This window comes from Carex rostrata, chromosome 6 (assembly GCF_964058835.1).
Source record: "Carex rostrata chromosome 6, lpCarRost1.2, whole genome shotgun sequence".
Lineage (NCBI taxonomy): Eukaryota > Viridiplantae > Streptophyta > Magnoliopsida > Poales > Cyperaceae > Carex > Carex rostrata.
Genome location: NC_135923.1, coordinates 12,890,696 through 12,918,428, shown reverse-complemented (window position 1 = coordinate 12,918,428; position 27,733 = coordinate 12,890,696). Strand labels below are relative to the sequence as shown.

At 35.2% G+C, this 27,733-nt stretch overlaps 3 protein-coding genes across 4 annotated transcripts; 1 reads left to right on the top strand and 2 right to left on the bottom strand.

The window, feature by feature from the left end:
* Positions 1 to 281: 281 nt before the first annotated feature.
* Positions 282 to 3,971, top strand: LOC144555497 (protein TIFY 6b-like). Of its 2 annotated transcripts, none has more exons than XM_078303850.1 (7): positions 282 to 642; positions 1,416 to 1,552; positions 1,740 to 1,900; positions 1,978 to 2,062; positions 2,502 to 2,847; positions 2,962 to 3,019; positions 3,555 to 3,971. In XM_078303850.1, exons 1-7 carry the CDS (start codon positions 552 to 554, stop codon positions 3,727 to 3,729), a joined length of 1,053 nt encoding a protein of 350 aa, XP_078159976.1. In that variant the 5' UTR covers positions 282 to 551; the 3' UTR covers positions 3,730 to 3,971. The 2 variants fall into 2 exon arrangements, with proteins under 2 accessions (XP_078159976.1, XP_078159977.1); XM_078303851.1 differs by having other exon boundaries at positions 529 to 668.
* A 2,823-nt stretch (positions 3,972 to 6,794) lies between these two features.
* Positions 6,795 to 9,110, bottom strand: LOC144555507 (ADP-ribosylation factor-like protein 8c). The gene is made up of 6 exons (XM_078303879.1): positions 8,832 to 9,110; positions 8,331 to 8,412; positions 8,204 to 8,236; positions 7,838 to 7,959; positions 7,245 to 7,406; positions 6,795 to 7,080 (listed from the first exon to the last, which is right to left on the bottom strand). The coding sequence occupies exons 1-6, from the start codon at positions 8,867 to 8,869 to the stop codon at positions 6,966 to 6,968; spliced, it is 552 nt and encodes a 183-aa protein (XP_078160005.1). The 5' UTR covers positions 8,870 to 9,110; the 3' UTR covers positions 6,795 to 6,965.
* A 12,798-nt stretch (positions 9,111 to 21,908) lies between these two features.
* LOC144555641 (uncharacterized) lies at positions 21,909 to 25,473 on the bottom strand. Its single transcript, XM_078304040.1, has 4 exons — positions 23,788 to 25,473; positions 22,890 to 23,703; positions 22,462 to 22,814; positions 21,909 to 22,235 (listed from the first exon to the last, which is right to left on the bottom strand). Exons 1-4 carry the CDS (start codon positions 25,471 to 25,473, stop codon positions 21,909 to 21,911), a joined length of 3,180 nt encoding a protein of 1,059 aa, XP_078160166.1.
* Positions 25,474 to 27,733: the final 2,260 nt, after the last annotated feature.

Below are 27,733 nucleotides of genomic sequence, written 5' to 3'. Positions count from 1 at the left end.
GAAAATTATCAAACTTTGCTTTTTTATTTTTCAAGCAAAATGTAAAATAGGAAAAAAAAAAAAAAAGCAGGTCCAGTTCGCAATTTCTCGCAGCATGAGTTGAATAGAGTCTAACATTTAGCTATTCCTCTCTGTCAAGTGTCAACTAGAACTCTGCAGTCTTCGGCATGACAGGAGTGATTTCATTCTTCCATTTGATACCCGGCGTCTCCTTCCATTTCCTGAGCAAACGTCGGGTACGGCGTGACAGGTAAACAATAGCAACGCGATTTTGATAAATGGAAATGGAAACTATTACCTCCCACGTGCCACGTGGGAGGTAACCGGACCAGCCGGTAAATCGTCAGGTGTACGGTTCCTGGGTCCCACCTAATCCTACGAGCCTTGCAATCTTGCATCACCTCTCTGGGACCCACTCAGTTCTGTGCCCAGGTCTTTTAAAGAGAGAGAGAGAGAGAGAGAGAGAGAGAGAGCCTTTGTTAGCACATTTCGCGGAGGAAGGGAAGATACAATCAATTGAAGCACCAGGTGGGTTGTGGTGCCTCCCAGCAATGGAGAGGGATTTTCTGGGAATTAACGCGAAACCAAAGCTGGAATCACCACAGCGGAGAGACGAGGGGAGAGGGCCCGCTTCGAGTTCAGGTCCTTACTTTTGATTTCCCTATCTGGTGCGTGCGTGTCTGAGAATTCAGAATTCAGTGGTTATGGTTGACTTTCCTTTTTAGATGTAGTTTAATTGGGGAGAGATGTAGTTAGATTGGGCTAAATTTGGATTTCTGATGATTCTGATTAGGTAACTTTAGTTTGTTTTAACTCTATTTAGGGTAATTTTTTTTAATAGCAGGATATTAGTTAGCTTTGTTCATTTCAAGTCTATTAGGCTATGTTGGAGCCTTGGAGGTTGTTTATTGAAGCTGAAGAAATAAATACATGTGGTCATTAATTTGAATATCCATATAATAAGGGAGAGAGCTAATATGAATAGAAATATAGAATATATTGAGCTGAATGATTTTGAAGCTACAATGTAAATTATTCTTTATGAAAAAAAATTATGATCAGAAACATCTTCGAAGTTATAGGATTCAGAATTCTGGCATTACCTGACACGTGGACCTGTAGCAACACACAACTAATAAAATTAAAATTTGCATGTTGTATACATGAGCTCGTTAAAACAAAAAAGGTTTGTCGGATGCGCGCCTTATGTGGTGGTCTCGCAACCGGGGATTCGTTCAAGCAAAAGGTGATAAAATATCATAATTGTACGGTCTCTGTACTGATACTGGTCGTTATGTGACTATGTCCTCTTGCTTTTGAAGGATCTTATGCAAATAAATTCAGATGTAAATTGTTGTTGTGACATGAATAATTGATTTTGCACTTTCTGATCCCTCAAATTTTTATAATTATAGCAACATATGGAAACGCGGCATCGCAGTGGCAGTTTACAAATATGGAGCAACCTCAGCATTTCCTGTCGTTTGCAACACGACAAGAAGGGGAATCAAGTAAATTCTCTCCATCGTCCTTTCAGCCCATACCAACTCAGGTACTAATCTATGTGCAGTTTCTTAGCTCCAAAGGTTAATAATCATTTACAAGCTGTTGACATGGTAATGGAGCATGGTTATTGTAATTTTTAACTCTCACAATTGTATGCTGCTACTACTGTGAACAATTCCCTATTTCTAACTTGTTTACTATAATTTACATTTTAACTTGACCTTCTATTTCAGAGGGTGCTTGTTTTGGATACTAACCAATTGCACCTATCTCAAAGCACCCCTCAGTACATAAGCGAGACTATGGCTCCCTATGTGAACCAGAGGCCCTCTGGAAGGGCATCAACCTCCTTGTCACCTAGAAATGCCCCCTTTGTTGGTCTCTACCAACCGAGGTAACTTTCCTTTGTATACCAGTCTAACCTATTTAAAGTACAGCAAGCTGACATCTGTTACCTTTTTTTTTTGAAAGGGAGGTGCCAAAGCAGCTTCCTTCACAACTTACAATATTTTATCAGGGTTCTGTGAGCGTTTTTGATAATATACCGCTTGATAAGGTATTCAGTTATTATTTTCTTTGGGAATTAAGATGATAAAATAGATATAAAAAAATGCTAGGAGTCTAATGATATGAAACAAGGATTATAGAAAGTTCAAATATTCTTCTTTAGCAGCATTAATTTTCTTATGGATATACCCTCTCAAGTCCGTGTATGTCCAATGATGATTAGACTCCCAATCTTATCCTTTCATGTATATCCTTTTGAATGTAGAATAAAACAAAAAAAAATTGAAGTAAAAGCAAAAAGGATAATATAATATTTAAATCCCAGCCTTTTCCTGTAGCATCCCAAATCAAACCCTGTGGAGTTCTGGTTCTCCCAAGAGAGCATGCCAATTAAAATATTTAATTAATTCCTGGTGGGAAATTGAGCCTCAATTCAATCAAATTTCCTGAATCAACCACAATTAAACTCATTCTGTTTCTTTTTGAAGGCTAAAGAAATAATGTCACTCGCTAACAAGGCATCAAGTACTCCATGCACCCCAAATCCAACCTTTGAGCAACCAACAAAAGCACTCTTTAAGTCAGCATCCTTTTCTGGCGGTATACCTGTTAGTTCCAAACCGAAACAGACTCAGAGACCAGACCATGTTTTTGAACCTGTCATGCTTCCTCCATCTGTCTCAACCCAAATGTCACTCGCGCCACAAGCACCAGCTGGGTCGTCATCAATGAGTGCGATAACTAATGAAAGTCTGACAACCGGGCCCTCCTGCTCAGTTGCTCCAGTAAATACTGCTGTGATGGTGTCTACCACTGCCCCTGATGTACCTCGAGGTTCCTATATCTCATCAAATTAACTTTAAGTTACCTATTATTGTTTTCTAAAGTTGAATCTTGGAGACTAGTTAATGAAAGCAGAAAATTGATTTGCATGGATTGTTAATGCAGCCATACCTCAAGCTCGAAAGGCATCTCTGGCCCGGTTCCTGGAAAAGCGCAAGGAGAGGTACTAATTTCTGTATGTATATCTGTGTTTATAATTTTTTTTTTCTGTGTACAATACATATGCTTCTAAGAAACAACTTTGCATTTACCCTAAGCAAAATGCCAAAATATCACATTACATTTCTGAACTAGAGTTTACAACGTCTGTATTGCAAAATATAAAGCTATCCTAATTGATCCTTTCCTTCCTAATTATCTCCAAAAATTATAGTTGTCCCCTCCATCGTTACTGTTTTTCTCTAGGCAAATGAGGAAGAAATATGGTTTATTTGGGCAGTTTTTATCTCCATTTAATTTTCAATGCTCAAGAGGGTATGTGAGAAATTTCTTTAGTTTTGCTGGTGGATACATGGTGTGATTTTTTGTGTGCATGCATTGACTTATTTCTCTCCCTACATCACATGAAACAGTATTAGGATATGATCTATATCAGCCTATGCACTTAGTTTTGCGTACATAAGAAGTTTGGGTTGATTAAACTACTCATTAACTACTTTTTAATCTAAAACCTTTTCTTTTCTCAACTGTTCTCTCAGAGTAATAGCGGCCATGCCCTATCCGAGCACTGCAAAATCAGCAGAGGTTATCCCCTCAAAATCTTCATCTACTGACCTCACTCTTTCAAGCAACAATGATGAGTTGTCACTTGCGGGCTCACCCAAAATTAAAAACTCTAGTCAGGAGTTTCCTAGCACTAAACTGGAGATTTAGGTGTCAGGTTTTCAGTTTTCTTTTTTCTAAATAATTTTTTGGTAGTTAATTAATTTATAAACATGAGATGAAGGCTCTGTTCAGCTAAAGTATATATGTGTTTTGTATATTGGCTGGTTAAGGAACTTATATCAGTGAATATGTGGTAGCTCAGGCAATGAGAGAGCTCTCGTATAATGTTTTGTTCTTTGTTTCTGTGACATAAAGTGAATAATATGGCAATAGATTGTTAGTAGACTTCACAATGATTTATAGGTTAAATTTTTTGGGGTTTTGTTATCAGAGGTGACAAAAAAAAAAGGTTTTAATGATCTGCAAAATTTAGTGCGCCAAGGAACTATAACATTTCCCTTTATTTTTTTTAGAAAAAGGAAGTTTAGTTTTTTTATCTGCGAAATTCCATTCAAGCAAATAGAGTTCCTGATTGTATAGCACAACTGATGTTTAATGTTTTAAAGCACGTTGATCACATTATTGGCGGCTCATGTCTGCATGCACCATAAAAAGTTTGAACCCTGGCACGAATATTGTTCTTATTATTAACTATAACTATGGGATAATGGATACTAGTGCTAAAAAAATAGAAGCTCGCATAGTACTCGAGTAAATATCAAGGTGTGGGTATGGAAATCTTCAAGAACACTTTAGCAATTGGTACTAGCGAAATCTTCACCCCCAGCTTCCGGTACAAATCGAACAGCCAGAAACATTTGCCATAACTATTGACTATTGTCACTTGTCAGTATTTCAAAGTGCGAAAAAACCCTTTGAGAATATCAAATCACATCAATTACAACCGGATAGGGAAAAACTACCGTCTTAGTCGTTGATCCCCTCTCCAAAGAGCATCCGGAAGCATGTTCCAATATATAAAATTACATTAGTCCTTGCCATCTGTTGTTATTTTGTATATTGGAACCAGTGTTGTCAAAAACGATCTTACGGCCGATTAAATGTCCGTTTAATCGTTAACGGCGGTCAAACCGTTACAAATACACTTAATGGACAACTATTTGCGGATGAAAACGATTAATCGACCGTTTTTCCGTTTAATCGGCCGTTTTACCGTTTAATCGTCCGTTTATTCCCGTTTATTCAAGTGAATATTTATTTTCACATTTATTATTTTTTCTGTGATTGTGTGTGATAATAAGTTTTATAAATCATGTATTGTAATTTTATTTGTGCTTGGACGTAAATCCAATATTTTTTTATATATGTCTATTCTTCTTACTTTGAAATTGATTAATTCTTTTGTTATTTATATACTATATATTTTTCTTACTTACTGATATAATTTTTTTCAATTAGTATGATGTGTTCATTATAAAATTAAGTTATTATCATAAACTAAATTTAGTGATTTTATGGTGAAATGTTTCATTTCTTTCAAATAATATATTATTAGTATTTGAAAAAGCTTAATTCTTAAATTTATTTTTTCATTAAATAAATGTGTTATTTACACATATAAAGTGCTTATGCGTTAAGAAAAAAATAAGCGTAGTGTCATGTTATAATAATAGAACTAAGTTAAATTAAGTTTATTTCATAAATTTAATGATTTAAATAAATTATGATATATATACACATAAATTTAATAAAAAAACGTTAAATTGTCCGCATAATTATGATTAATCGGTCGCATACCGATTAATTGCTTGGCGGTATCCTGTCCGTTCGACGACCGCATACCATTATTTACAACACTTGGAACATGCTTCCGGATGCTCTTTGGAGAGGGAATCAACGACTAAGATGGTAGTTTTTCCCTTGATTTGGTTTTCTTAAAAGGGTTTTTTTCGCACTTCGAAATACTAACAATAGTCAATAATTATGGCAAATGTTTCTGGCTGTTCGATTTGTACCGGAAGCTGGGGATGAAGATTTCGCTAGTACCAATTGCTAAAGTGTTCTGGCTGCTAGATGAAGATTTCCATACGCACACTTTGATAGTTACTCAAGTACTATGCGAGCTTCTATTTTTTTTTCCATACGCACACTTTGACAGCTCCTAAAATAATCATGTATGAAAATCACGAAAAACATGAGGCATTGAAACCCTCCTCTTAGTAAAAAACAAAACCTCAAATTAATTCGGGAGGGGGAATCAGAGGTTGCATTTACAACGGTCGAATGACCAGGCCGTACGGCATGTGATTAATGAAAGATTGAATGAAATCTCTATTCGAATCTTTTGAACAGTCCATAATCCATTACTCTGTTTAGAATCTTGAAAGATTTAACGAAATTTCAGAAAAGGGTCAAACTCCCCTCGTGAAAATAAAAGAATTTGTCATCTTAGATTGCCAATTCTAATTAGATATATGGGCTCGTGTCTCACCAAAATGGGCTCCAGATAAGACCGAGTTATTTGCGACTCTGGCGAATCTTTTTGAAATCCTCCTTTTTTTCCCATTTATTTGCAAGGAGGTACCATCTGTTACATGGAAGATTGTTATTTAACGCAGATAAACTTGTAAAGAGACTATTCAACAACGACCATATTAAGCTGGTTCATTTTTTTGGATCTGGGTTTGTATGATGTAGTGATACTGAGCTCTTATTGGGCTGTGCCAACAAAAGCTGGTGCAATTTGTACAAATGATGCTTAGCCTATCTGCTGGAAAATAATGCTGACTAGACTTGAGATTATTATCTTTCCGCATTACCTCTGCCATTGCAAAGATGGTGTCAGCAGACTTCACCTTAGTTGCTGCTTTTCTGTCTGTTTTATTTGTGATTCACATTTCAATTTCATCATCGGAAATTCGTTATACTGGTCTTATCTATTTTTGAAGCACCATTATCCCACTACAGACTAGTTATTCCAGTTTCCTTCTTTGTGGATTTTTCCTGTTGTATTACTGATTCAGTATATTTGTGTATAAGCTGGACACACCAGATTCATGTACGGTTCACACACAAAATAATAAAGAAAGAAAGAAAGAAAGAGAAGAAAAGAAACAGACATGCTTTACCAATCCTAAAGACATATCTTAATGATATCCTACTACAGAAGTTGATAAAGAAGAAGAGAACATTAAAGGGCTATACAAATAAGCTAAACAGCACCAACATCTCATGATCATGATTTCAACACTGAGACAACAATTTACTAACACTTAGATTGCTTCAGCCCTTACAGTTTCAACCAATGTGAAATGAACTCCTTTAAAAATATACAAATTCACCTTTGCACAAAAGACCACAAACAACAACTTAGCTGAGGGCTACTAGGTAGTTCTAGAGTGCTTGATCAGCCAATCAATAGCAACATCTATGTTGATTGAATCCTTGCAAGATATCATGTAATAAGACACCTCTCTATCTTTTATCTGTTTCAAACCACTGCATGCAAGAAAATCAATATAAATGGGCTGGGGGAATATTAACAGTCGCCTACAGACCCAATCTTAAATAGGGACCCAAATTGATGAGAAAGAGAGAGGGGGGTTGCTACATCTTGACTGGTACCGAATAAAATAATAATAGTAGAAAAGGTGAAAGCTTACAGCTGATCAACTAAAGCCTGCTCGGAAAGAGCTTCAGATTTGTCAATCTTGTTTCCAAGAACAAGCAGAGGGATCCCTTTTAGAGACGGTTTGCTGAGAAGGTCGTGAAGTTCACTTTTTGCTATTGGCACACTGTCTCTGTCTGCAGCATCCACCACAAATCTGATGGGAAAAGAAATGCAAAGGAAATTAGCACATCTGTCGATAAAGGGTTCATTGGCAATTTTAAGCATCTTACTTTGCCTCTTGGTTTTATATCTACTGTACCAAATGTAATGGAATTCCTACCAGTCTACCAGTTAAAAGCAGAGAACCATTTGATACATATTGCATGCTTGGTGCGCACGGAGACGAAAGTTTCCTAAGGTGCAAGGTCTTGGAACTGTACCAATTTAAGATCTTTACGTGTCGATTACTAAATTTGAATGTCAATGCTTTTGCAATGTATAATATTGTTAACCCAAGAATTTACACAGCAAGAAAACAACTTTAGTTAACTACTAATGGAAACCATATTACAACACGGGCAAAAAAAATATCTGGCTAAAAGGTTAAAAAAAATATAGCAAAATTTCTTGAAAGGGAGGAATTACAGGACAGCAGAGACGCCACGGCAGTATCGCTCCCACATGGTACGGAATCTTCTTTGACCACCCAGATCCCAGAGCTTTATAGTCACATTTCCTTTTGTTACTTTGCGCATATTAAAGCCCACCTAGTTTGTCATGCACAGAACAATATCATATCAGCTTAAGAAATTAATCTCAATCTATTAAAAGAGGCTATACAAAAGTGGCAATCAGATGAACAAGCATATAATAATAAAAAAGATCATAACATAGATGGGAAAACTTCAAAAAATTTAATGGGCCAGTTTTGGCCATGCTTTAGGTCTGCTAATTTAGAGTCAGAAGTGAGTTGTCAGTTGTGTGAGAAAAAGAAGGAGAAGAAGCAATTACAGTTGGAATCATGTCTTCGGTATAGCCACCTGTCTGAAAATTTTAAAAAGGAGAAAAGCAAAATATTAAATTCAGGAAAGGCACCACAAGGAATGAAAGAACTCATAAGATATGGAATTGCACTCACTGCAATTGCATTAACCAGAGAGGTCTTTCCAGCATTTTGTAAGCCAACAAGAGAGAGCTCCATTTCCTGTTTAAAGAACAAGCTGGGAAAGGAGCAAAGGAATCATTCAAAGAATAGTCAACAAAAAATTAAATTTTGCTAATTGCCATTACTACATAAAGTTGAGAAAACAAGAACGATACCCCAGTCCTTATGTAGCTGTACATACTGGTACTGGATCTAACAAGTAAATTTAAAAGTTCTCAATTGCAAGTTTTTTCAGTCTGAATTAAATTTAAAAGTCCGATTATGCCAGAATCATCCTCCAATCAGTCAGTCAAACCTCAATCCAATTAACTTCTCCTACACTATCAATTTCGTAAAAAGAAATTCTAGATCTACCTTAACTTTTTTCGGAAAATAAAATCTATCCTAGAGTTATCCCATCACAATTAACAAGAGAATCAAACAATAATCCAAACGAACAATTTATCATAACAAAATCAGGTAAGTTTAATCTACCTGCGAAGCCAATTAAGCAAAGAATCGAAGAGCCCCATCTTCCCTTGAGAGAAGCGGTAGTAGCGTAGAACTGTAGAAACCCTAGGCTGGTATATGTACGGGTAGTAATAGAAGAGACGACAAAGCGAATTGGCGGCGAGTACAGACAGAGAGAGGCGGGGTGGAATGGGAAATGGGAAGGTGTTCCCGCTGGAAAAAGCCAAGCAGTACAAAGTATAAACTATAAAGCAGGAGGATGATTTTTGATAGACATTTACGGAAAGTATCTTTTGTACATTGCTTTTTGTGGCTTGTATGGAGATGGTCCAAAATGATAACCTTACCGTGTATTTCTTTTATAAATTATTAGAAAATAAATTGTTAGAATATGAGAATATGTCTAATTTTGAATATATCACTATATAAAAATCTCATATTCTATTAAAAATTAAAATATTTTTATGACTTATTCGAAATGACAAGATTTTAACTAAAACTAACTTAATAAATAAAGAATGGCAAGGGAATATGAAATGTGTGTTATGTGATCAAATTGAGAGTACAGAACATTTTTTTGTTCAATGTTCTTACATTAGATTACTATGGATCTGAATAGCCGATTATAATAACTTTAGTTATAATTGTAATACTTTAGATGAATTATGGATGATTGATGCTTCTATTCCTTTTAAAGATTGACTCTTATTTGAATTATTACGAGGGGCTGTTCTATGGATTATTTGGTTAGAACGGAATCGATTATGTTTTAATGTTATTTTCTCCTATTCTATTAGGGTTATAGGTGCTAAAATTATTTCTTTGACTCAATTTTGGTGTAAATCTAGAGGGGATGATTTTTTTTTTTTAAATTAAATCTTATAATGCATTTTGATGTTAAGGATCTCCCAGATCTCCTTCTGTTGGAAGAAGAAAGAAGTCATGTTTCGACCCAAGCTTTGGACCTCCTGTTGCAGGATTCTGGAGATGGCAACCCTCCATTTCCAATGTCTGGAGAAGAGGAGGAGGATGAAGACTTATTAGATTTGTACTACTTAGTTTTATGCATGTTATGATGTTTTGGTATTTTCTTATGTTGCTGCCTTAGTTGTGTGCAGGTTATGATGTTTTCGTATTTTTTTTTGTTTCTGTTTTTGCTTTGAACATTTGTACAGACTTGCCATATTTGATTTTGATACCAATTTTAGGTACCAGATCAGATATGCTATGGTTTTTTATTTCAATAAAATCGGTGGTATATACCACTATTTAAAAAAAAAATACATTGCTTTTTGTTTAGGCTGCCCGATTTTTTTATTAACACCCTAAAAAAATAAAAAATACTAAAATTACCCTCGGTTTTCAAATATTTTGAAAAATGCCCTGACTGCTCCATAGTAGGGCTGGCAAAAAAGCTCGTGGCTCGTAGCCCACTTGGTATTCGCCTGCGACTCTATCGGTAACAACTCGTTTGTTAGTGGACCGAGTTAAAATTAGCTCGCTCGCCACAGACTCGAGCCAGAATTAATGAGTTTGAGTTTGGCCTAGCTCGACAAGAGCCAGCTCGGTCATTAACGAGCTATTTAATATACGTAGTTTAATAGTTTAATCGGACCCGTTCACTTCAGATTGGGGATATTATGGTAATTGCACTTTGGACAGTGCTTAAGTTGATTCGTAATTTTGCATAGAATATGTGTCAATTAATTATAAGCAACTAAGTTAATTTGTATGAATTTGTTTAATTTGATCTGCATGAATTATACGCTTGATTTTCCTATTATGTCCTAGTTTATATGGTAAGGAGAATCTTTATGTCATATTTTAATTGAATATGGCCGACATTGAATTTTCTCCCTTGACATGTTAGTTTAAGTACGAACTCAAAATTAATGTAATATGGTTTTAGGATTACCTCTATTAGTGAAAATTGTTTGAGGCTTTCTACCCTATCCGTGTGATTCGTCCTTACTTCTAGTCAGCGTAATCCCCTTTGATATGTTGATGGTGTTCTTATGAATGTTGGTAGTGAGTTGTAGATTTACATCCATCACTTCTAAATCACTATCAATCGTTGACATTTGTTAGAGGATTGGCTTCTGATTGTCTTCCATCACAGAGATTTGTCTAATATCCTTATTTCCTCAAATTTACTTTGTTAGTACTCTTATTTACTAATTTAATTAATAAGACTGACAATTCACCAAGTGAGATAACTATTGCATATTTTGCAGTATAGTCTGTATTTTAATATTTGATTTGGTTGTCAATTCATTGTTCTCATCGGAATGAGGTAATATCCCTGGTTTAATAATATCCCAAACCTCTAACCTATAAATGCAATTAACCATTAGTCATTCCCACTGACTAGAATTATTTGAGGTTTGAGCCATTATTGGGGATTTTAAACAACTGTTTGGTGTCGGTTTGGATCTTATGTAAATACCCAAATTGAGTTATTCTCAATTCAAGTTAACTTGCTTTGATACCACTTCGTAGTCCCTAACGGTACTTAGGAGGACGATTAATTAGAGTTTTATACGTTTTTCGTTAACTCTCTAAACTAATTAAGTCAAACAGTCGTGTACAAGTAAAGTCAATAGATAGAGTTAGATATATTTGATACTCAGGATGATAATGAAGTTTGGCTTAAAATGCCCACGTCTCCAGGGCAGAGCAACCTTGTCGGTGCCCATTTTCTATTACCCAAAAAGAAATGATACATCTAGTGACATGTGATCCCAAATCATGTGGGCTGTCACGGCCAATTTTGTGTACATAGTGGCCTATAAGTCACAACTGGCGAGTCCTACGCAGAGGTTCGTCACACAACTTTAGGTGTATTGAGCGCAACAACTCGTGCTAGTGTACTCTTTCGCGCCATACAAGCAGACTACACTAGCGGAGATGTAAAGGCTCTAGAACTAAATCCTAGACACTAAACTATCTCCTAAAAGATAAGTCGAGTGTATTTGAGACTGTTGAGAGGATATTTCAGTTATAATGCTCAACAATGGAAGCTTGACAAGGGTTGAAAACTAATGCATTTTGAAATGTGAGAGCAGCCAGCTTAACAAATATAAAGTGGATTAATTCTTTTTATAGTGGGTTCAGATTTGTCAGATCCATTCCAACGGGAAGATTTTCCTTCCGTTGGATGGATCGTACGGATATTTGCAATTTAGAGTTTTCGCATTTTAATTCAAATTGTATTCGACCATTCTGTATGCCTATGCTCGCATAGAACGGTCAATACACTTTGTCTCACAAAACTTGCCACAACATTCCTCAACAGATCACATTCATATTGGATGGAGTCAAACTGGAACATGTTGATTTGTAATTAAAATTAGTTCCATATTTGATCCATTCAATATGAATGCTCCAAAAATCAACTAGGCTCAAATATACTTTACTTAACTACTTATTACAAATTTATAAGTAATGTAAAGGTCTTGTTGACGTCTCAGGTTCATGTGAAGAATCTTGAAATTGAGCCCTGCATGAACCTTGGTGCTTCGATATTGATCTTGAAATTAAAGCTTTGAACCAAACTTGGGTTCTTCATTACAGATCATTCAATTATGTGAACATGCCACTAAATCATTTGAAATGTTAAATTCAAGTAATGTATGTTTTGCAAATTCAGTCAAACATATTAATAGAAAATTGCATACATCCAATACTCATATGATTTAATACTATGCTCATTATATTTTTCTATAATGGCAAAAAAAGATGAAATACGGATTTTAATATCTTGTGTTGTATGACTAAAGATAACGATAAAGAACGATATAGCAATGATAAAGCATAATATTTGAAAGCTTGGATATTTTATTATGTGGTGAAAAATAATTATTTGAATTTTTGTAAAGAGACTCACATTGTTTATACCACATAAATTGAAAATAAAAAGAATTATGGTCTATGTTAGATATCTCAAATTTATTTAGTAAATCTAAGAAAATTTTAAGTTGATTCCTAAGCTTTGAAAAAAGATAAAAATAAAGCAATAGGAGATGGCTCAACAATTTAATTTTAGAATCACAATTGGAGACATGAATTTTTATATACAGTATTTACATAATTATACAAAGAGGCAAAAGAACAAAAATATATCTTACCAACAAGTTCTTCAAACACAAGACATCATCGACATGTTTTATAGTGGGACAATGGATGATTTCAGAAGAGAACTGGATCAATTATATAATTTACTAGCACTACACCAAATTTGGTCTTTTGCAACACCACATTGTAACTAATAAACTAATTTGTTATAATAAATTAATAATATTGCTACTAAACTATTTAGTTGTAATATAATATATTTATTGCAACAAATTAATTATTATTGCAACCAATTATGATTGTTGCCCGAAAATAGCTATTGCTACCAATATAACAATTACTGCAACCATTGTTTTTCGTTGCAATATTTCTGCCGATGGATGGCGTTGTAAAATTGTAATTTAACAGGGGTAAAGATGCAAAAGAAACATAATCTCTTCTACCGCTCACCTCCATTTCTCTTCCGCCCCCTTCTCCTTCCCGACTCTTCCTAAACCGTTCACCTCCCTTCTCCCCTTCTCCTCTTCTCCTCCTTTGCTCACCTCCTTCCCCTTCTTCTCCTCTGCTATCTCCCTCGAAAAATTTAAATCTAAATCTACAGTTTTCCCAAATCCTTTCCAGTGCCCACTTGTAGTGAAATGAAAATCTAAGAGGCTGGCTATGGCTATTGTATTTTGTATCTCAAGAAGTCAAACAGCTTCGAGCTGAGGTATGGGAACTCCAATTCATGAGATTCTTTAGCTCGTGTTAATTAATTTTATATTATTTCTTTCTTTCTAAGTAAAAAGGTGCGAGATATGTTTTATCACGCGTTTAATGGTTATGCTTTGACGCATTTCCTCTTGATGAGCTCAGATTGGGGTAGCTCAAATTGATAAAATTTCCTGCAAAGGACAAGATTCTCTAGGCGGCTATGCTTTGACTCTTGTAAGCATCCAATTTCTAATAATACATTTTCTCTTATTTCATTAGCCTGTATGTATAACTTCCTTTCCCTCTTCGCTTTTATCAGATTAACTCGGATAAATTCACAAATATAGGGGACTGAGAGTTCAAGACTCATTTTCGTCAGTTGTCCAGTGGGTCAGTACAAATGTTCAATTTAACATTGTAAGTCTTAACATTTCAGATCAAATTGGTCATTTTTAACATATACTGGTTCCATCTTCATCCGTCTGAGATCTCGATTTATTTATTTTTTTGATTTTCCAATGGATTTGTCTCACAAGCCTTTTTAACTTCTCATGCCCCAAAGAAATGTGCAAAGGCTCCAGTATTACGCAGCTTTAGTAAAATTAAAGAGCATCTGGTAGCTTATTTTTATTATCTATATAGCTTTCAGTCTTGAATTTTTTGCCCCAGATTGTATTTACTGATTAGAAATGGTGCATTTGAAAATATATGGTAAGCTTGGATCCGTTCTCTTTTTCTATCCTTTGTCATGAAAGACTGATTCTTCACTAGTAAATTTTTTAGCAAGAACAAGCGGATTTCCAAAGGAAGGAAAAGAGGAAAGAAGAAGATCCCCATCCCCGCCGCCAGGACTCTGCTGACCGACCCGTCATAAGCACAACTGTCAGAAGAATCCCCTGTGTCATAACCAATAATCATCGAAGGATTCAGATCTGGATTGATGTTGTTCTTTTTTTTTAGTTTGTGAATAAAAACCTTAAATTCAAACTCTACAAATGTATGTAGGTGTGTAAACATGCCCCCAAACATAGTCACTGACCCATATACCAGCCTCATGACATGGTATCAGCCATGCCATATACATAGAAGCAAAGAAATAAGCATAATGCCTATACTGGTATGTTATCTGATCACTAAAACCGCCAAATACAAACCTGTCATAAAAAGATAGCTCCCAAGGTTGAAAAATTCTAAAATTGTATGGGATGATAGAGCATGACATGCCAAGTCTCTTACCAAAATTTCTTATTTATTGGAATTCTTAAATAGGTTTAACCATCTGTTGAATCTCATACTGGAAGAAAACAATGCATTGTACTGTCACCAAAAATAATTTGTTGCATTATATTAATAATATTGCTACCAAAACAATTAGTTGTATTATAATATATTTCTTGCAACAAAATATTTCTTATTGTAACTAAATTTAAGTGTTGCCCGAAAAAATATATTGCAACCAGTTATTTTCCGTTGCCAAGTCTGATTCAATTGAGAAGGTGGCTTGGAGAGTGCGCAGGCCCAACTGTAGGTGGAACAAAGTGGCCCAAAATTGATGGCCCGTTCGCTGTAAAAATTTCAACTTTTTTGGGTAATTGCAACCAAATACAAATTAGATGCAATAGATTTATAATATTGTTTTAAAATTAATTAATTGTAATAAATATTATTTATTGTAACCCACTAATTTTATTGCAACCAAGTGGCGCTCGAGAAATAGTATTTTCTATAGTTAAATATTTCTATAATGAGCAGAGTTAAGTAAGGCAGTTGTACAAAGTAAAAATTAGCAAATTGTTTTGGTGAAGTTTTTGTTGAGCATGCAGCAGATTTTCCAACATGACAACGCGTATTTTGTCAAGAATCTCCACAACATACCTGTGTAATTCTAAAAACTATCCTAAGTTTACCTCTGATTTTTTTACCCAAAATTACCTCTGCAGACTCAAAAAAATCTAGACAAATCCACAACAATTCATACATTACTGTTCTCATGTACAACAACTAAGAAAAATCTAAACAAATCCATAACAGTTCTCATTAACATTAACTATTCAAAATCCTTTCTCACTCATTTCAGTAGGAACGATCAATTTATTCAACTCAGATCACCATTACCCATTAGCAAAGTATAGCAAGAAGAATAAACCCTGAATGAAATCAAAGATGCACAAAATTTAGGAAGCACACAATGTGATACCTTTAATCATGGTATACAGATCATCAATCAAATTCAATAAGTTTTCAGTATATAAGATCAAATTATAATTTACTGATAATGCTAAGTGAATGAGAATTTACCAGTTTTCTAAAATTTGAAAGTTACACTTATAAAAGATGGGATTATAGGAAGTCCAAATTTGTGTTGAACATAATTAGAGTATCGAAGTTGATTGAGATTATCACAAAAACAATGGTGGTTCAGAAATGCACAATAAATATAAAAGTCGACCCATGTTGAGAAATGCACTTTGGTTTGAGCATATCATCAAGCACCTTAAGTGCACTGATTTATTCAATAAAATTAACTAACATATTAACCTTTTAAGTGTTTTATTAATATGATTACATGAGATTATGTACAGTATTTGATCTTAACAGCAGCTTTTGTGATTTCGTTTCGAACTATGTCTTGAGAATGTTTATACCAAGGTGTTCAACCTAGTGGGTAGTTCCGTAAAAATGCTAAGCCGGTTAAGCACCAATTGATATCATTCGAAACCTTAGCACAACGAATTTTCAAACTGGAAAGGGTGTGGACGAACAGATAGCTTTGATTGTTTTTAAGTATAAAAATATATGTTTAGTACTGTGACTAGCACACCCAACCCTTGCAAAAGCTTAATAAATCAAACTCATCATCAATTCAGTTTATTACTGTTTTTTCCCTCCGCATCGCCAATTTAAATATTAATTGTTTCAATCGTACCTTAAATTTTTCTGTACCAAAATAGTAAATGAGATGCTTCCAATCGTTCATACTGAGCTCTTCAGGCTTGTGATTGAGACGTTCTTCATCAGTTGCATATGCTCGGTAAGTAGCTGCTAAGTTGGAGCGCTAAGTTTTGTACCTTTGATCGGCAATTTTTAATATTTTTTGTTTGGTACTTTCATCATCTTTCAAGTCCCAATGATCCTGTATTAGAAAAAATAGTAATTCGTACCATCATTAATGAATTTTCTTTACCAAAATACATAAGCAGATTTTAAATTTATCAACCATCTAAATTTATAATTCCTATTTTACCCTTATTAGAATTAAAATAAACTACTAGCTTCTATTGTCTCCCTCATTTAGATTAAATTCACAGCTCCCCCCACCCCCCCCCCCCCCACTGTAAGCCTATATCGTTATATGAAAAAATAGATAACAAATTCATATGGTATAAAACGAACATATTTTGAATGATATGCCCTCATTTGATATCATTGATTGGCAGTTACATGGTGCTTGTAGCAGTCTGAAAATTAAATAGAAACATAGCTCAAGACATTTGAGTTTTAAAGGAAATTGAAATGAAGTTCGAACAATGATCTCAGTTGGCAAGACAAAACAAAATCAGCTCAGCACTACTCAATGAGGAACTACTATTTAGATTCATCAAACACACAATGATCACAGTCACTAAGGCAAAACAAAATAATTGCATAATTTCATTTAGTATGCACTTTCACTTTTTCTCGTTTCTATTTTGTTGCGGATATTAAATTTGCAGGATATAAATGTGACACTTTTAGGAGTCGTACAATTTCAGAAATCCTTGTTATGCAGTCTATGAAAGTATAATTCTAGCAAAGTCTTAAAACAGAAGATCAAATTTATCCTCAGCAAAAAAATGTCAGATTGAACTTTTTTCTAGAAATCAAACTGCTTACCTAATAAAGTTCAATAAAAAAACCTAAATAAAGTGAGTTGACCAAATAAACAAGTTTGGTATTGATCCAAGCACAATCGCATACCAGTGCCAAGTATAATACTGGTAAAACAAACAAAAAAATTGGAAAAAATTAATTTTGTTCCTGATTTTGCTAATAAAGATTCTGATACTATTGCCTTGTCCTGAGCACCATCTTTTGTGCGCCTGTTTAAGCACTATCTCTCACTAGTTGCCATACCAGTGGTAACAGTACAGATATTGGTACAAGTACCTGATCCCTCATGTGAATTTTTCCTGGTATACCACTTCCTCTTGAAGTTCACTCAATTGTTTCGTGGTATACCACATATATAGTTCCTCATGAGAATTTTTCATGGTATCCCTCATGTGAATTTTTCGTGGTCTTGCTGGCCCTACCCATGTTATTTATTAACTACATAAATTATGTGTCTCATCATCATACTAAGGTATAAATGGACTTTCAATTATTCTCAAACTAGTTCTTACCAGCACTTTCTCCACAATAGTCTCCTTCTCACTGTTTGGAACTTTGGACCATGTTTCGACTCCTATGAGTGGAGCATGTTGTCGCATTTGAATAACTATTTCATCAATAAACGATCTCCTATGAACACTAATTGCGCCACCAAGTCTCGTAGAGAACTGAATCGGGAGCTTACCCGGTTTAGTTGCACGCCACAATTTTGATGCCTTGTGGCCCTTGCCAACACCACGTACATTTCTTATATTTGCCATCAAACCTGCGAACAAAAAATTCAAGAATTTATTAGACATATTTATTGATAAATTAATAAGTCCATATGCATATAAAATAGAGAATATATATCATTCCCTTCATCTTCTACAATTTTGGCATGGCGTGCATGTGACGGCCAATATTGTTGAGCAGCCATTTTTCAAAATCTGCAATCAATCGATATGATGGATGGTAAAAATTTGCATAACTAAATTCGATTTGACTGGAACATGCGACAAATTGACATCTGACATGGACCACAAAGGGTTTCTACAGAGCAATTCGGAGGTTGATTATAAAAGAAATAAATTTTTTCTTAACCAAAAATAAGAAGTGAATTCATTCTTACTGCTGAAATAGAGATTGAGAGAGAAGGGAAGGAACCAAACAAAACATATTGATTATGTTACCAACATAGGACGCAGAGGAGTATATATTTCAATTTGTGTTTCTTTTTTGTTTTAATGTGTACAAATTGTCAAGTGTTCAGTTATACTCTCATCAATATCTTCATGAGATCACCACTTCACTTGCTCTTTAGATGACAGCGTGTTTTTTAGTTATTATCAATGTAAATTTGAATGATATATTTTAATGTATTATGAAAGTTTTTTTTATTAATTATTGTCTTCATTTTATATTATAGTTTATATTATAAATTCAAGAGTATTTATTCACATTAGAATTAATAAAATGACTAATTACAACGAATATTAGAATTACATATGCATACCAATTTCGTTGCATTAGATTTTATTTATTACAATTCAAATTTTGGTTGCATTTGAAATTACGCATGCATACTAATTTTGTTGTTTAAAAATATTTATGGTTGCATTTGAAATTACGCCTGCATACTAATTTTGTTGTATAAAATATTTATGGTTGCATTACAATTATTAATTGCAACCAAAATTTGGTTGCATTTAATTTATATGTTGCAACTATAGAGTTTTGTTGCAATACATTATAATATTGCTACTATTTTTTAGTTGCGATAAATGCGCAATAGCAACAATTTATTTAGTTGCAATAGTTTATTGCTATGAATTTAGTGCAACTAAAAGGTGGTTGCAAGAATTGCACGAGTTGCAACCATGAATTTAGTTGCAATATACTATCTTATTGCTATCATATTTCGGTTGTGATAAATGCGCAATAACAATTATATATTTGGTTGCCATAGATTATTGCTACGTATTTCATGCAACTAAACTTTAGTTGCAATAACTGCACAAGTTGCAGTCAAATATTTCGTTGCGATATACTATCTTATTACTACTATTTTTCGATTATAATAATGATTGCAATAATTGCACAAGTTGCAACTATGGATTCCGTTGCGATATACTATCTTATTGCTACCATTTTTTGATTGCGATAAATGCGCAATAGCAACCATTTATTTGGTTGCAATAGATTATTGTTACGCATTTTATGCAACTAAAATTTGGTTGCAATAATTGCATAAGTTGCAACCATGAATTTCGTTGCAATATAATTTTATTGCTACCATTGTTTGGTTGTGAATACTAGTTTATCGCTACCATTTTTGTTGCGATAAATACTCAATAGCAACCGTTCATTTGGTTGCAAACCTTATTGCCACATTAGTATAATAATCAAATTATGGTTGCAATAAATATTTTTTTATTGCAACCAAAGAGTTGGTTGTAAATCTATTGCTACCAAAACTATTGCAACGACCTGCAACCAATTATTTTGGTTGTGAAATCATTCTATTGCAACCAAATAATAGCTATTGCAACCAACTTTTTGGATCATGAAATGATAGTGGAGTAGTAATAGCTATTACACCATGTTGTAATAGCTATTATTTGGTTGATGTGATATGATAAAAGCTGATATGATATTTGGTGTAATAGCTATTGCAGCATGGTGCAATAGCTATTATTTGGAGTAGTAATAGCTATTACACCAAATATTATTATAACCAAATAATAACTATTACACCATGAATTTAGTTGCAATATACTATCTTATTGCTATCATATTTCGGTTGCGATAAATGCGCAATAACAATTATATATTTGGTTGCCATAGATTATTGCTACGTATTTCATGCAACTAAACTTTGGTTGCAATAATTGCACAAGTTGCAACCAAATATTTACAACCAAATATTATTGCAACCAAATATTTGCAACCAAATATTATTGCAACCAAATAATAGCTATCGCAACCAAATTTCTATGTTTATTTAACAGAGAAGGCCCATGTAGAAATGGTAGTGGAGTAGTATTGGGGGCAAGGAACGGTGAGCGAGGCTGAAAAGGCGGAAGGAGGGGAAAGGAAAGAGTCGCCATTGAGTCGCCATTCTTTCTCTCGTACTTTAAACAAAGAGGATTACCACTGTACTAGTTCTTTTTTGTAAAAGCTTTAACCACCACACTAGAGTATCATATGTGTATTATATGCTAGTAATTTATTATATTATGTGGAGAAACTATAGTTATCAAATTTTAAATTCTAGGGGCTGGCATGGTACTCAGTGTCATTTAGCATGACCCCATAGGGATCTGTAGTAGTGGAAACCAAACTGGTATAGGGGTACTGGTGCAGGTTCAAAAAATGATGCTAAATCTGATAGTATTTAAACATGTTGTTCTGACAATTTCAATTATAATGAATAGAAAGTGTCTACAGGTTGTTTGCCAAAAAAAAAAAAAGATTTTCTTTGTCACGTGTCACATCTGCCTATGATTTTTTTTTTGAGAAATGTGTTCTGATTCTCTTTGTGATTTTTTCTTTTCCATAACTCCACACGTCTGATCTACATCAGACGGTTTAAGCATTTTGTGTTTAAAAGATTTTTGGAAACTTATTACATTTAATTTACATTTATTTATCTTAATCAGATGATTAAAACAAATTAATATTTTATTTTACAACAGTACAGAAATTTTTTACTTTTGCGTGATTTTCTAAAAAAAAAAATGAAAATTAGGGTATTCTTATTTTAAAAATTTCTGTGAATTTTAAGTAGGGAAAATATGTTTTTTGTAATTAATAATTTTAAAAATTGTTGCTGATATTTATCATATTATCATAATTATAATTAATATAACTGTTATTTTCTTTTCGAAAAAAAGGGTAAGGTTAATACAAAACCCCTAAGGCGTTAACCCGATTTTTTTAAAAATACCCAAAACAAAAAATAAATAATTTAAAATACCCAGGTTTCAGACAAAATTTTAAAAATGCCCAAACCGCCTCAAAATTCGGCGGTCCGGAATTTTAATTCCTAAACGCCCCAAAATTCGGCGGTCCGAATTTTTTTTTTTTTTTTTTTTTTTTTGCAAATCAAATTGTTTTATATATTCAGATTTTTTGCAATAAAATGTACCTCTGATTTTCTTAGCAAAACAGCTTGAAAAATCATGAAAATGTACAATCTAGAACAGCACTGCCAAGTTTCATGTAGAATCTCTGAACAGAACATGAGATATAAGCTCGTAAAAATAGCCCCAACTGATTAATGTTTCATCCGGGGTCCAACTTTGCACTTCTGGTTTCCTTGGTAAAAAATCTTCAAAAATCATGAAAATTTACCGACATATAATCTCGACATCCTAGAACAGCACTGCTAAGTTCATACAAACCTCGCAAAAAAAAAATTCATACAAACCTCAAACTCAGAAATTCAAACTATTCTCAATTCCAAACAAACTTAACAACATACTATTTCTTACAATATGGCTTGAACGTACATGGAACAAAGTCATCGTCGGAGGTTGACAAATTTGGGTCAGTAACAACAGACGACGTGCTAGCCTTGGTCTTGGCCTTAGTCTTGGCCGTAGGCGTCTGTACATCAACCTTTTTTTTCCTCAATCCATAGCCGTAGGGGTTTTCTACAAAGTCATCATCAGATATGTCATTCCGGTTGAAAAATTCATCTATCTTCACACATCTCTGGCAGTCCTTTCTAAACTTTCCGCAAATGTCACATTTGGGGTTTTCATTTTCCTCTCTCTTTCCTCGATTGTTACTGTCCATCATTCTCGTCTACAATTTGTTTAAAAATAATAGTTAAAAAAATTGCAACATAATAAGCTGTAACATACAAATAAAGTACATACATACTACTAAATGATAAATGTTCAGAAAATAAAGTTCATCTAATCACATAAGGTCTCAGCACATTGAAATACATCTCTGGTTAATTTCTACGGAGCCTAAAATGCAATCCCAAAGATCTCCATGATGATGTGCTCCTCCTAGCGGGTTGCACTGCTTCATCCCTCAAGTGTGCTGTACCAGATGTCCCAGCGCCAGATGTGCTCCTCCTAGCGGGTTGCACTGCTTCATCCCTCGAGGGTGCTGTACTAGATGTCCCAGCGCCAGATGTGCTCCTCCTTCCCGCGCCAGATGTGCTCCTTCTTCGTTGGGTAGTACCTGAAGGCCCTTGCATCCCAACTGCATCTCCTCCTGCCAGTACTTCTCTCATTGCCTCTCTGAACATCATATTTGCATTTTCACGGTCTGCTGTACGGCTTCTAGCTGTGCTTTGCCGAGACCCTTGCGATCTACTTGCCTCGGCCATAACTCGCTCATTTTCTGCTGCATTTGCTGCATTATGCGCGTCTGCAGCACAAAAATGTTAGCTACTAAATTATTCAAGATTGAAATGAAATATAATCAGGGTTGAGTGCTACATACCTCGACTTTGCCTGTCAGAAGTGGAACGGCGAGGTCGGTGCCCCATTCGCCTACCTTGCATTTCGTCCATGGTCATTACACAACGGATGTGTTTTCTCCTACCACGCCGTATCCAATCTTTGTTTGGCTCAATTTTAGGGGTAGTGGTCGTAGGCCACTCTTCAGGATTGCCATAAGGAACAAACAGTGCATTCCAAGTACTCAGAAGGTAGTCCACCCGATACCGGTGGTCAACAAATAGGTCGGGTGACCAGCTATTACGGCGACAAACCGCTAACGCATGAGCGCACGGAATTCCAGTTAATTGGATACATCTGCATGTACATTCCACTTTTCTCTCTGGCCTGAATGTCACGATATACTGGAACCTTCTATGAATAATAGACATAGTTCCATCCTGTGTTTGGACTACTGGAACATATTCATTTGGGCCCGTGACTTCGTACTTACCTTCGCCGTGCGAGTATGCGATGACATCCATTTCTATAGCTTTCTCCCACCGTTTGGCGAGCTTGACATGTACCCGTTCGGAAAAAGGCTTTCCTGCATTGTTTTGCTCCGTCGCTGCCTGTCGCCGCTGAACAAACCAGCTATTGCACTTGTAGAATGTCTCCTCCACGAGTGCAGCTACGGGCAACATTCGGCTATCCTTGAAGACAGCGTTCAGGGACTCAGAGCCGTTTGTTGTCATGATACCAAATCGGTATCCTCCATCACATGTCTGGAAGATTTTATCAAAATTTGATTGCTCCATGACATCATTAGGACGTACTTTGCCCACTCTCCTCAAAAAAGCATTACACCTAGGATTTTGCTGCATTAGAACAAAGTAAAATTAGACAAAATGCATCTAAAAGAAAAGAAAATGAACAACATAATTAGACAATATTAGACATACCATGGTGAAATCTTCGAACATCTCTTTCAGCCTTCTTGGCTTCTTCTTCTTGGCTCCTTGTTTGAACCTAGTTCCGTACCATTTGTCCTTTCCACAAGCCTGAACCAGATTGTCAGCAACATGCTGGATACAATATCTGTGCACAAAATTATCCCGGTCCCATCCGTATTCAGGTTTCAATGCAGCTTTGATACCCTTGTGTTGGTCTGATATGACACATACGAATCTATTAACACCAATCACATTCATTCTAACCCATTGTAAGAAAAAACCCCAATTCTCTTCATTCTCCTTGTGCACAATTGCAAATGCTAGAGGCATGAATTGGTTCTCGGCATCATAGCCGCAAGCCATCAAAAGTCTGCCCTCATACCGCCCAGAAAGGAAGGCTGCATCTATACTGATGACTGGTCTCAAGTAATTAAATGCGGTGATGCATGGTCCGTAAGCCCATGCCACGGCCACGAATTCCACAACACCTTGCTTGACCAGTCCTGTATTTCTATCGAAGCTCGGCTTGGTCCAAAAATCGTGCCTCGAGCCGGGATTCTTATCACATATCCCGATAAGCAATAGTTTCATAAAGTTGTACGACTCTTCCCAACTCCCAAATTGACGGGCAACTGCAATCTCACGACCTCTCCAGAGTTTGTTGTACTTCGGGGTTATACTGCCAAACCTAACCCTCACACAGTGTGCCACACTCCGGATGCTCATAGTGGGGTTTTCCTTAATGCCGCTCTCGATGATATCTGTGATTATTGATGCCGTTAGTTGTGCATGGTCGGTCCTGGTGTACTCAGACGTGCAAGTGTGAGGCGTGTCTTGCTCGGTTATCATCCATGTATCTCCTGCATTTGTTGCTTTTGCCTTCAGTTTGAAACGACAACCCGAAGTGCTGCATCTAATTTCCAGCCGGGATGTGTCACTTCTCTTCGTATATATCTCCTTGTTCTTGTCAACATGGTACTCTCTGATCTTTTTGGTCAGTTGTTTTTTGTTAGGAAAGTATTGGCCTTTTGCGAGCTCACTCCTGTATTCAATCCGACGACCGTAGTAAGAAACGTCTGCTTCTCGAAAAGCAGATGTGTCATTGAAGTTTACAAACGGGTGAGTCTCAGAACGACCACTTAACGGCATATTCTCTCTATTTTGGCTCACAGTGGGCTGTGTGTATTCTTCTTCATCTTCTTCATCTCCTTCATCATTAATGTCCCAGTCTCCTTCCTCCCATTCATCCCCAGTTTGCAAATTTTCCTCCGGTACCTCGTTCATAAATTCAAATTCTGACTCGTTTGGATCTTCATGTACTGGTGCCGGTCTGGGGTCAGAACTTGGTTCAGGCCCAGGTAAGGATGAAGAACCTCCATGCATGGATATAGGTGAGATAAAAGGTGGAGATTGTACTCGTGGTGGGACAAAAGGTGGAGATTGAGGTGAATTACTGTATATTTCTGGTTCCGGTTCTGCTACTGGCATTGAGATAAAAGGAGTGTGTGGTTCATAATTTGGTTGATCATTTTCTGCAATCGAATTTTGGCCTGAACTCCCAGCCACTGACTCTCCGCGAATTCTGCATGCAAAAACTTCCAATAATTCACCGGACCGCACAACCTGCGCGATCAGGCCTCTCAATGCCCCGTCATCACCCAATACGATTCTGACATACCTTCCTGCATGGACCATTCGGGCTTGAATCTGTAATTCCCAACGATTCCTATTGTAGCCGCTCACTTCATAAATAAGCGATTGCAACTGCTCAAATGAGAAATTTTCATCAACCCAATACGTATTTACTGGAGGTTTGGAGTAACGTGCCCCATTCTGGTCAAAAATGAATTTCCCTCCAAAATGTATTGAAATTGCAATAGGCATGGCCAATAAACTACATTCGGAGAAGGAAATATTTTGTAAGTTTACTGATTTCAAATGAACAGTAAATACGTATATGCACAGTAATGAATAGTAAATGAACAGTAAATACGTATATGAACAGTAAAAACGTATGTGCACAGTAAATGAACAGTAAATACGTATATGAACAGTAAATACAATACATGAACAATATCGTATGTGCACAGTAAATTAACAGTAAATGAACAGTAAATACGTATATGAACAGTAAACGAACAGTTAATACGTATATGAACAGTACATACATACATCTATTGTAAATGAATAGTAAACAACAATGCGTAAAAAAACCTGATTTAGCAGTTGAACAATTCGGATGGGGAGGAGAGAGAGTGAGATTTTGAGAAAATGAATTGTGAGGAGAGAGAAGATTGCAGTGTGGGGTATATAAAGGCCCGGACCGCCGAATTTATTGGCGGTTTGGAATTTTAATTCCGGACCGCCAAATTTTGGGGCGGTTAGGAATTAAAATTCCGGACCGCCGAATTTTGAGGCGGTTTGGGCATTTTTAAAATTTTGTCCGAAACCTGGGTATTTTAAATTATTTATTTTTTGTTTTGGGTATTTTTAAAAAAATCGGGGCGTTAACCTAATGGCCCGAAGTCAGAGGTGCATGAAAAAAAAAAATCCATGAATAAATTGTTCAAACATAAATTGAAACGAACAATGGCCGATATTTACCACTTTTGACTTTGGGCTCATGGATCATCAAGGCCTGGCCCACGAGGGATTCTGCGCAGAGAGAATCTCGTGTAGAACTTGCAAACAAACAAGGAAAAAATGGAAACGAGGCTGAGGCTATGGTAATGTGGAAATTCCGGATCTATTCATACCATAACTTTATAATTTTATTTTCAACATTCAAACAATTAATTTGAACAGTTAAATATGATTTTTATATGAAAATATACTTAAATTTCTAATTTTATGTATTTTTTAAGATTTCTACTATTATTTTGTTTGGATGAAACAAAGAATAGAGCAAGAATAGAGTTAATCTCATGTTTGAGAATAGTAGCTAATTCAACTTTTGGTTGGGTCAGTAGAATAGTGAGCTAACTCATATAAAACAAATAAAGAATAGTGGGTTAGTGCTATTTTTTGCTCCATCCAAATATCGAATAGCTCAAAAGAATAGTACTATTCTCGAGTTAGTGTTATTCTTGCTCCATCCAAACACACCCGAGTGCGTTTCGATGAAACAAGGAATAGAGCTAATCTCATGTTTGAGAATAGTAGCTAATCTAATTTTTGATTGGGTTAATAGAATAGTGAGCTAACCCATATAATACAAACAAAGAATAGTGGGTTAGTGATATTCTTGCTCCATCCAAACATCGAATAGCTCAAAAGAATAGTACTATTCTCGGATTAGTGCTATTCTTGCTCCATCCAAACGCATCAATAAGTTGATTCATAATTTTCATATGATTTTCTACTTATTTAAAAAGAAAGTAAAAAATTAAAACAAAAATGTAAAATTTGATCTTCATGTACATATTTATATGAAGATCATATTAACAGATTGATTATTTAAACATTAAAAATAAAGATATAAATAAAAATATAAAATTAATGTACGAACCTTTGTGTAATATGCATATTACCACGAGGAGGGATCAAGTTACAACAATTTTTGAGTTACAATAAGTTACCACAAACATTTTTTTTACATTTTTAAAGTACAAATCATTGATCCAAACTGTTAGATGTGATATCTATAATAAAATGTGCTTGGAGACCAAATTTTACATTTTTTGAATTTTTTTTACTATTTATTAAGATGGGTACAAAATTCAATGGTCTGAATTTGACTAGTTTTTGTATCCATCTTAATAAATAGTAAACAAATTCCAAAATATGTAAAATTTGGTCTCCAAGTACATTTTATTGTAGAGATCACATCTAATGGTTTAGATCGACAATTTGAACTTTGAAAATGTAGAAAATGATTGTGATAACTTGTTGTAACTCAAAAATTGTTATAACTTGATCCCTCCTCCCATAGCCTCACTAAATGGGACTTAAAAGT